The sequence below is a fragment of the Coturnix japonica genome, unplaced genomic scaffold (genome assembly GCF_001577835.2).
Source record: "Coturnix japonica isolate 7356 unplaced genomic scaffold, Coturnix japonica 2.1 chrUnrandom530, whole genome shotgun sequence".
Taxonomy (NCBI): Eukaryota; Metazoa; Chordata; class Aves; order Galliformes; family Phasianidae; genus Coturnix; species Coturnix japonica.
In genome coordinates, this window is record NW_015439914.1 from 47,451 (window position 1) to 59,893 (window position 12,443).

The 12,443-nt window shown below is 52.3% G+C and overlaps 1 protein-coding gene across 1 annotated transcript in view; it reads left to right on the forward strand.

Annotated features, from left to right (window-relative positions):
- Positions 1 to 12,443, forward strand: part of LOC107307279 (N-acetylmuramoyl-L-alanine amidase-like) — a 19,383-nt gene that overhangs the window by 1,401 nt on the left and 5,539 nt on the right. Inside the window, exon 2 of the mRNA XM_032441750.1 lies at positions 11,618 to 12,440. Within this exon, the coding sequence (XP_032297641.1) occupies positions 11,618 to 12,440 (823 nt within the window). The remainder of the gene's footprint in view (positions 1 to 11,617; positions 12,441 to 12,443) is intronic.

The window sequence follows — 12,443 nt, forward strand, 5'->3', positions numbered from 1 at the left end:
CCCCATATCCCCCCAATATCCATATCTCCCCAAACATATCCCCATTGTGACCCCTTATCCCACATATTCCTCCTATAACCCTGTATCCCACCATATCCCCCCACAAGTCCATAGACCCCCATACGGAGCCCCAATCCCCCAATATCGCCCAATATCCCCCTATATCCCATTCCCCCATAGAGTCCTATAAGACATCCCATAGAGCACCATATCCCCAGATGTCCATAGACACCCCATTGACACACCATAGAGCCCACAGAGCCCCATATCCACCATAATACCCCCATAGTGACCCCATATCCCCCCATAGAGCCCCATTGACACCCCATTGAGACCCATTCCCCCCAATAGAATCCCATAGACCACCCCATAGAGTCGCCATCTCCCCCCTCACCCCATATCCCCCATATCCCCCACTGACTACCCCATTAGAGCCCCATAATCCCCCATAGAGTCCCATAGAACACCCCATAGGGCCCCATATCCCTGATCCCTCATAGTGACCCCATATCCCCCGATATCCCCCACTGACACCCCATTGAAGCCCCATATCCCCCCATAGAGTCCCAAGACAGCCCCATATGGGCCCCATATCCGCCCCTGATCCCCCCATAGTGACCTCATATCCCCATCAGACCCCATTGACACCCCATAGAGCCCGCAATATCTCCCATATCCCCCATAGAGCCCCATTGACACCATGGAGACCATATCCCCCATAGAGCCCCATTGAAACACCCCATTGAGACCATAACCCACCCTTATCCCCCCATATCCTCCCCATAGTGACCCATATCCTCCCATAGAGCCCCCATTGACACCATAAGAGCCCCACAAGCGCCCATATCCCCCATAATCCCCCCTATAATATCCCAATACCCCCCATATCCTCCCCGCATAGAGCCCCATAGACACCCCAAGAGAGCCCCCATAAGAGGCCCCATATCCACCCATATCTCCCATGAATCCCCGCCTTAGAGTCCCATAGCCACACCATATGAGCCCCATATCCCTCTTACACCCCATATCCCCCCATAGTGACCCCATACCCCCATATCCCCCCCCATATCCCCCATATTCCCACCAAATCTCCCTTAGAGGTCCCAATAGACAAATACATAGACACCCCCTCCGAGCCATAATCCCCCTTGTCCCACCCCATATTCCCTACTTATAGTGACCCCATACCAGCCCCATATCCCCTTTATCCCCCCATATCCCCCCATATCCCACCATATTTCCACCATATCCCCTATTGTGACCCCTTATCCCCCCATAGAGTCCATAGACCCCATAGAGCCCCACTGACACTCCATAGAGCCCACAGAGCCCAATATCCACCATATCCCCCACAGTGGACCCATATCCCCCCATAAGAGCCCTCTGACACCACAGAAGCCCCATAGAAAACCCATATCCCCTATAACCCCCATATCCCCCATACCCCATACCCCCCAATATCCCCCATAGAGAGCCATATTCCCCCGACATCCTCCCATATCCCCCATAGAGTCCCACTAGACAACCCATAAGCCCATATCACATTCCCCCATATTCCCCCATATCCCCCATATCCCCCATAGTGACCCCATATCCCCATATCCCCCATGTGACCCATACCCCCCCATATCCCCCATATCCCCCATATCCCCATACCCCCCATAGTGACCCCATACCCCATAACCCTCATAATCCCCCATAGGTGACCCCATACCCACTATCCTTATCTCCCCGATAGTGACCCATACCCCCAATATCCCATAGTGACCCCATACCCTCCATACCCATACCCCATATCCCATAGTAACTCCCATACCTCGATCCCAATTATCCCCATATCCCCCATAGTGGACCCCATAAACCCCATATCCCCCATACTCCCCCATACCCCCCATATGTGACCCATACCCTTCATATCCGCCACATACCCCCATATCCCCCATAGTGACCCCATACCCCATATCCCCCATACCCATAGTGAACCCCATACCCCATATCCCAATCCGCCCCTCGTAGTGCACCCCATGACCCCCATATCCCCCATAATCCCCATAGTGACCCCATACCCCCCCATAACCTCCATATCCCCCATAGTGGGACCCCATATCCCCCATCCCCCCATATCCCCATAGTGACCCCATAACCCCCATATCCCCCCATAACCCCATACCCCCTCAGTACCCCCATACCCCCATATCCCCCCATACCCCATATCCCCCTAATACCCCATATCCCCCCATACCCCCCATACCCCCATAACCCCATATCCGCCCGCCATAATCCCCCATATCCCCCAATTTTAACCCCATTTATCCCCTATACCCCCCAATACGCCCCAATACCCCCATGAATCCCCCCATATCACCCGCTACCCCCATATCTCCCCATACCCCCCATATCCCCAATATCCCCCATGAATGACCCATGACCCCCCATACCCCCATACCCCCATATTCCCCCATAATCCCCATATCCCCCATAGTCCCCATTATCCCCCATAGTGACGCCCATATCCCATACCCCCATAAGTCCATAGTCCCCCATATCCTCCCAATCCCCATACCCCCCATATCCCCATATCCCTACACCCCGCATATCCCCATATCCCCCAATATGACCCCATACCACCCATACCCCATATCCCATACTCCCCTATTCCCCCAATCCCCATACCCATATCCCCATAGTGACCCCATACGCCCCATATGCCGCACATCCCTGCCCCATACCCCCCATACCCCAAATAGTGACCCATCCCCCCATACCCATACCCCCCATATCCCCATCTCCCCAATAGTGACCAGGGTTATCCTCCCAATAACCCCCCCTATCCCTCTATCCCCAATCCCCATATCCATGATCCCCCAAGTGACCCCATAACCCCCCATCCCCATATCCCATATGTGACCATACCCCATACCCCCCATACCCCATACCCCCAATCCCGTTACGCCGGTGGCCGTGACGAATGGTCCCTGACGGTGTCGGGGGTGGGAACCATCCTAGCAACCGGGCAGCCAGGCGGCCACCCACTCAACAAAACAGCAGCGACGGAACCGGGACAGCAAGAGAGTCCACGTCACTGGAGCCAATTCGTCAACCGCTTTGTCGTGCGACGGGCCTGACCCACAAGTGACAGGGACCTCCATACAGGGACAGGGACCCACCAAGTGACAGGGACCCATAAGTGACCGGGACCCACAAGTGACAGGGACCCACAAAGTGACAGTGACCCACATGTGACAGGGACCCACAACGTGACAAGTGACCCACCAGTGACAGGGACCCATAAGTGACAGTGACCCATAAGTGACAGGGACGCCAATAAGTGATAGTGGACCACAAGTGACAGGGACCCATAAGTGACCAGTGACCCATAAGGACAGTGACCCATAAGTGAATACTGACCATAGTGAACAGTTGAACGCAATAAAGTGACAGTGACGCCATAAGTGATACTGACCCATAAGTGACAGTGAACCACATAAGTGACAGTGGAACCATAAGTGACAGGGACTGCACAAGTGACAGTGAACCATAAGTGACAAGGGACCCCATATAGTGACAGGGACCCATAAGTGATACTGACCCATAAAGAGATAGAGACCATAAGTGACAGTGGACCATAAGTGACAGGGACATAAGTGACAATGGACCCACAAGTGACAGGGACCCATTAAGTGACAGGGACTCACAAGTGACAGTGACCCACCAAGTACAGGGACCCACAAGTGACAGGGACCCACAAGTGGAACAGTTGACACATCAGTGACAGTGACCCATAAGGGACAGGGACCTCAGCAAGTGACAGGGACCTCATAAGTGACAGGGACCCCATAAGTGATAGTGGACCATAAGTGATACTGACCCACAAGCTGATAAGCTGACCCATAAGTGATCCTGACCCATGAAGTGACAGTGACCGCATAAGTGATAGTGACCCACAAGTGATACTGCCCATAAGTTTTGGGGGAAAAATTTTTTAGTTGGGGACCATCAAGCTGACAGTGACCATGAAAGGGACAGCGACCCATTAAGTGATAGTGACCTCATAAGATAACTGCCCCCATAAGTGACACTGACCCATAAGTGATACTGCCCAATAAGTGACAGTGACTCATAGTGCCATGCCCCACAAGTGCATCACCCATGTGTCCTCACCCCGTAAGTGCCCTCCACACATAAGTGTGCCCACCCATAATGCTACCACCGCCCATAAGTGCCCCCACCCCGCCCATGAAGTGCCACCACCCATAAGTGTGTTCCACCCCATAAGTACCACCCACACTATAAAGTGCCCTAACCATAAGTTCCCTCCTGCCCCACAAGTCCCCACCCCATAAGTGTCCCCACCCCATAGAGTGTGACCACCCATAAGGTTCCCCCACCCCATAAAGTGCATCACCCCATAAGTTGCCACAAACTCGGTCCCCCTCATTTGCCGCCCATAAAGTTCTCCACCATCAGTGCCACCGCACGACCCATAAGTGCCCCACCCCAAAGTGCTCCATCGCCCCATAACTTCCCCCACCCCATACCAGGTGCCCCCACCCATAAGTGCCTCATCACCCCAATAACTTCCCCACCCCAAAGTTCACCCCACCCCATAAGTGCCTCTATCACCCCATACTCCATCACCCATAACGTCCCCACCCATAAGTTCCCCCACCCCATAAGTTCCCCCACCATAAGTGCCCCCGCCCCATAAGTTCACGCCCCATAAGTGGCCTCCATCACCCCATAAGTCCCACCCATAAAGTGCCTCTGCACCCCATAAGTTCCCCATCCCAATAAGTTCCCGCACCCCATAAGTTCCCCCACCCCATAAGTGCTCTATCACCCATAAGTTCCCCCCCCCCATAAACTTCCCCCACCCCCATAAAGTGCTCTATCACCCATAAGTGCCATCATCACCATCCAGTTCTCCCACCCCCTAAGTGCCTCTATCACCCCCATAAAGTGCTCTTATCACCCCATAAGTTCCCCGCCCATAAGTTCCCCACCCCATAAGTGCCTCTAATCACCCATATAGTCCCCACCCCATAAGTGCCTCTATCACCCCATAACTTCCATCACCCCATAACGTCCCCCACCCCATAAGTTCCCCCACCCCATAAGTCCCACCCCATAAGTGCCCCCGCCCCATAAGTTCCCCGCCCATAAGTGCTCTATACCCCCATAACTTCCCCCATCCCATAACGTCCCCACCGCCATAAGTTCCCGCCACCCCATAAGTTCCCACCCCAATAAGTTCCCGCCCCATGCTGCTCCATCACCCCATAACTTCCCCCACCCCATAAGTGCCCCCACCCCATAAGTGCTCCATCAAACCCCATAACTTCCCCCCACCCCATAGTTCCCACCCCATAAGTGCGTCTATCACACCCCATAACTTCCATCAACCCCATAACGTCCCCCACCCATAGTTCCCCCACCCCATAAGTTTCCCCCACGCCCATAAGTCCCACCCGCCATAAGTTCCCCCGCCCATAAGTGCCCCACACCCCATAACTTCCCCCACCCATAAGTTTCCCCCACCCCATAAGTGCCTCTATCACCCATAACTTTCCATCACCCATAACGTCCCCACCCATAAGTCCCCCCGCCCCATGAAGTCCCCCCGCCCCATATTTTCCCCCGCCCCATAAGTGCCTCATCACCCCATAATTCCCCCACCCCATAAGTGCCCCCACCTCATAAAAGTGCCCTCCATGCACCCATAACTTCCCCCACCCCATAAGTGCCCCACCCCATAAGTGCCTCTATCACCCCATAACGTCCCCACCTCTATAAGTTCCCTTCATCACCCCATAAAGTTCCCCCACCCATAAGTCCCCGCCCTATAAAAGTTCCCCACCACCATATAGTTTCCCCCACCCCATAACTTCCCCCACCCCATAAAGTGCCTCTATCACCCCATAAGTACCTCTATCACCCCATAAGCATCATCACCCCATAAGTTCCTCCCCCCCATAAGTGCCTCTATCACGCACAAAAGTTGCCTCTATCACCCCATAAGTTCCCACCCCAATCAGTGCCTCTATCACCGCCATAACCTCCCCCACCCATATACGTCCCCCACCCATAAGTTCCCTCATCACCCCATAAGTCCCCCGCCCAATAAGTTCCCCGCCCCATAAATGCCTCCATCACCCCCTAATTCCCCACCCCAAAGTTCCCCACCACATACAGTCCTCTATCACCCCATAAGTACCCCGCCCCATAAGTCCCCCGCCTCCATAAGTTCCCCCAACCCCATAGTTCCCCCGCCCATACAGTTCCTCCTCACCATCCCGGTGTGTCCCAAAGCAGGCCAGTTCTTCCATGGGGGCACCGGGAAGTTCCCTCAGCTTCCTTAAGGGTGGCCACTAAATCGGTCACAGCCGCCACTGCGCCCCATGAAGCGCACGAACAGCAATGGGCCCAGTAACAGGGTCCGGTAAATAGGGGCGGTACATAGGGTCAGTAATTGGGGGTCAGTAATGGGGTCCCATTAGCGGCCATTGCAGCGCCCATTATCGCATCAAAGCGGGGGGCGAAGGGCGATGGGGGGGGGGAGGGAGGGGACAGTGTGGACGTGTGGGGGTCACGTGGTCCGTGGTGGGCGTCCTACTAACATCCATAAGTATCCCAATGACATCTATAATACCCAAATAGATCCTATATAACATCCCATAATTCCATAGATTCCCAATAAGATTCCCTATAACATCCCATAATATCCCAATAGATCCTTACTAACAACTCCAAACATCCAATACATCCCAAAAACATCCCATAATATCCCAATACATCCGCATAGATTCCTATATTCCCAGTACATCCTAATAGGACACCCCAATACATCCCCAATACAATCCCAATACGTCACATACATCCCTTATAACATCCATAGATGCCCTATATAGACACCCCATATTACATCCATAATTATCCCAATACATCCTATAAACATCCCAATACAAACCCAATAGATCTATAACATCCATATATCCCAATAGCATCCCAATAGATCCTATAAAACCCAATAGATCCTATAACATCCCATAACATCCATAATATCCCAATACATCCCAATAGATCCTATAACATCCCATACAAAGTATGTTCCACAACCCACAGCACACGCATGTTCACCGTGTATTACCCACACCATTGCACACGCATGTGCCACACACGTGCTCATTCAACAACACGCAGACACCTTTTGCACGACGCATTGCAACGCACACTGTGCAACTCATGGAACCACATACAACCACAACGCGTGTGAACACCACGCATTGCATCACGTATGCTGAACCCATGCACACGTATGTGCACACATGTTGCCCCAAACAATGCACACGTATGTTTGCACACAGTGCTCTTCATGCACACGGACACACATTGCACCACTCATGTGGCACACCCAATGCACACACAATGCACACGGCATTGCCCACACATTGCAACATGCATGTGCACACGCAATGCACAACTACCGTAATGTGCACACTTATTGGCCACACACATTGCACATGCGTGTGCCACAACCCATTGCACAAGCCATTGCAACACAACGTATGTGCACAACGTATTGCACACGCACCCGCACAACGTATGTTGCACACAGGCGTGCTCTAACATGCATCAGGAGCACAAATGCCCACTCATGTGCACACCCAAATGCACACGTATGTGCGCACGCATTGCCACACATTGACACATGCATGTGCAAACGCAATGCCACACATCATGTATGTGCACCTTATTGGCCACCACTTGCACATTGCGTGTGCACACAACCCATTGCACATCGCAATTGGCACACACATATGTGCCAACAGTAATTGCCACCCCACGCAGCACGTATGTGCACAACACGTGCCTCTTCATGCAACAGACACACATGGCACACTCATGTGCTCACCCAATGCACACGCACCATGCACATGCACATGCACAAGGAGGGTGGCGCATGTGCCCAACACACTGCACACGCAATGTTCAACAGCCACAATGCACACGTATGTGCACATTAATTGGCCACACTTGCACAGCGTGTGCACACACCCATTGCACACGCACCTCAACGTATGTGCACACGCTATGCACATCCAACCGCACATTATGTGCACACACTGCACAACTTATTACACCACTGATCACACCATGTGCACCCACGTGTCTTCATGGAAGCAGAATATCTTTTGCACACACAAAAAACTGTGCACGCATGGGCACATACACCACACACGTGTGTTTGGCACACACCATTGCACATGTATGTGCTCACACAGTGCCCACCCATTGCACACGCGGTGCAACAAGTGCTCTTCACACACATAAACTCCTTTTGCAAACACGCATTGGCACGCACACTGTACCACGCATGGCATCACACACCACACACGGTGTGAACGCACACCATTGCACACACATGTGCACACACGTGCTCACCTATTGCTCACTGTACAACGCATGTGCACATACATACAACCATAACATGTTCATGTACCAACGTATTACACCCCCCGCATGCACAATGCACACACCTCCTTGCACACCGCAATTGCACACATGTGACACATGGGCACTACACCACACACTGCTGTTTGCACACCATTGCAAACACGTATGTGCTCACGCATTGCACACCATGTGCACATGTATGTGCTCAACTACATGTGCACAAACCCTTGCACACGCGTGTGCAGACACAATGCACACCCTTGCACACATGTCCACGCATCTACACGCATGACAAAGGCGCACACGCACCACAGCACATGTTGCCCATGCACACTGTTACATGCGTGTGCACATACATACATCATCCACAGTTCATACACGACTTATTATGCACCCCCAATGCTCCACCCCTTCGCACAACTTCAATGCACCAGTGACACGCATTACACGCGTGACACATCGGGCACACACACCACACACAGTACATGCATACTGTACATGCGTGGTGCACTACATACAGCCATCCTGTTCATACACACTTATTTATGCACCCCATGCTCCCCCCCTTGCACAATCATGCACACGTTGGACACTCATTACACACGTGAGACACACGTGCACATACACACCACACAACATGTTACATGCATACTGTACATGCATGTGCAATACACAACTCCATTACCCCCCTGCACGCCCACGATGCTCCCACCCTTGCACAATCATGCACACAGTGGACACAGCGTGACGAGCCGTGGGGCAAGTCCATTCCCATCCTGCAGTCCTAGGTCAACCATGGCAACCCTTGTGTCCATATTGCACACAATGCAATCCATAGGTCCTAGGTCACCATGGGGCAGTGCATGCAGCCGCATAGGGCACCATGCATTGCCCATGCATTGGCATGCGCCCCTGCAGCCCAATACTTGCAACCATGTGCTTGCTCCGTGACGCTGCCGCTGCTGGTGCTGCTCCAGTGCTGGGATCAGTGCAGGTAACGGGGGGGAGGGGGGAGGACGGCCAATGCAGGGTGACGGGGATATTAACAGGGCAACATATGGCACATAATGGCAACGATACAACATTAGCATGCTAAGATATGGGCAACACATGGCACATAATGGCATTACTGGCAACACACAGCATTACATGCATAAGACTGACAACATGATGGCTAACATATGGCACAATACAACATTACATGCTAAGACATGGCAAATATGGCACAATATGCTAACATACAACATTACATGCTAGATATGGCAACATATGGCAACATATGGCAAATACAACATTACATGCTAAGACATGACAACATATGGCAACATATGGCAAACACACGCTCATACATGCTAAGATATGGCAACATATGACCAACATATGGCAAATAACAACATAACATGCTAAGATATGGGACATATGGCAGACAACATGGCATTTACAGTGCTAAGAAATGCAACATATGGCAATACATGGCAACATACAATTAATCTAAGTTATGGCACATATGGCAACATATCAGCAACAATACAACCATTAATGCTAAGACAGGTGACATATGGCCAACACATGGGCATTACATGCCTAAGATATGGCAAACATACTGCAACATATGGCACACATACAACATTACATGCTAAGACATGACAACATATGGCCTATATGGCAACATACAACATCTACATGCAAGATATGGCAACATAACGGCACATATGGCAACATACACCTTACATGCTAAAGATATGGCAACATACGCAACATATGGCAACATACAACATTACATGCTAGAGACATGACAAATCATATGGCAACATAACAACATTATAATGGGCTCAAGATATGGCAACAGTAATGGCAACATATGCCATTACATGGCAAAAACATGGCATTACATGCTAAGCATTGGCAACATTGGCACATACAACATTACATGCTAAGGACATGGCAACATATGGCAACATATGGCAACATATGGCAACATACAACATTACATGCTAAGACATGGCGACATATGGCAACACATGGCATTACATGCTAAGATATAGCAACATACGGCAACATATGGCAACATACAACATTACATGCTAAGACATGACAACATATGGCAACATATGGCAACATACAACATTACATACTAAGACATGGCAACATATGGCAACATATGGCATTACATGGCAACACACGGCATTACATGCTAAGACATGGCAAGATATGGCAACACATGGCAACATTTGGCTGTACATTGCAATGCATGGCACCACATGGGACTATATGACAACATATGGCAACATACAACATTACATGCTAAGACATGTTCAATGGGGTGCTCCCATCCTCAATGGGGTGCTCCCACCTTTAATGAGGTGCTCCCATGTTCAATGGGGTGCTCCTATATTCAATGGGGTGCTCCCACCTTCAATGGGGTGCTCCCACCTTCAATGGGGTGCTCCCACCTTCAATGGGGTTCTCCCATCCTCTATGGGGTGCTCCCATCCTCTATGGTGTGCTCCCATCCTCAATGGGGTGCTCCCATCCTCTATGGGGTGCTCCCACATTCAATGGGGTGCTCCCATCCTCTATGGGGTGCTCCCATGTTCAATGGGGTGCTCCCATCCTCAATGGGGTGCTCCCATGTTCAGTGGGGTTCTCCCATCCTCTATGGGGTGCTCCCATATTCAATGGGGTGCTCCCATATTCAATGGGGTGCTCCCACATTCAATGGGGTGCTCCCATCCTCAATGGGGTGCTCCCATATTTATTGGGGTTCTCCCATCCTCTCTGGGGTGCTCCCATCCTCAATGGGGTGCTCCCATATTCAATGGGGTTCTCCCATATTCAATGGGGTGCCCCCATATTTAATGGGGTGCTCCCATCCTCAATGGGGTGCTCCTACATTCAATGGGGTGCCCCCATATTCAATGGGGTGCCCCCATGTTCAATGGGGTGCTCCCACCTTCATTGGGGTGCTCCTACATTCAATGGGGTGCCCCCATATTTAATGGGGTGCTCCCATATTCAATGGGGTTCTCCCATGTTCAATGGGGTGCTCCCATCCTCTATGGGGTGCCCCCACCTTCAATGGGGTGCCCCCATATTTAATGGGGTGCTCCGATATTCAATGGGGTGCCCCCACCCTTAATGTTCCCCCCATGTCTCCTTACAGCCCTGCTCCCCCGTCACGTCTCCTCCTTGATCCCCATCCTTCAGTCCCTGGAGGCCGATGACGTCGTGAACGTCCCATCGTTGATCCGATCCCTGGGGGGCTGCGGGACCCCCATATGTCACACGGTGCTCGGGGACCCCCCTCCCATCCCGACCCCCATCCCTGAGCTCTGGGTGCCACTCTCCCACCTCCTCCACCCCACAACTGCAGCCCATGGGACGGTGTTGGCACCCGACGGATCCACCGTCGCGTTGGCGCCTCTATTTGCCGGCATCGAAGTGGGGCTGAAGAGGGCGATGGGGCGGCCCAGCCCCACAGACAGCCCCATAGATGGACCCTACAATGATCTCGATCCTCTCTATGCCGTCACCATCACCGAAGCTTTGGGGACGTCCTTCCTTATGGCCCACGTTAATGGGACGACGCCATTGGGACCCGATGGGTGTTGGGATGACGTGGACAACCCCCAAAACTTCACCTTTATGGGACCCCCATCACCCATCCCCGACGCTGTCATCAATGGGGCGATGGATGGGGTCTTGTTGGGCACCCGCTTGGCTCAAGACCCCATCCCGCTCTCCATCCTATTCCGGACTTATTATGGGGTGGATAATGGGATCGCAAGGGGGTCGCCCCATAGCAGCCGTCGGCGTCAGGATTTCGGGTCATTGGTGGCAATGGAGAGGTTGGAGGAGGAGGTGGGGGGGGTGCTGAGGGTACTAAGGGGGCTGCCCCACACACGGGGGCTCCTGGAGGGGCTGGGGGAAGAAGAGGAGGCGGATATCGCTCATAGGGCGGCACAGGAGTTCATGGAGCTGTATGTGGG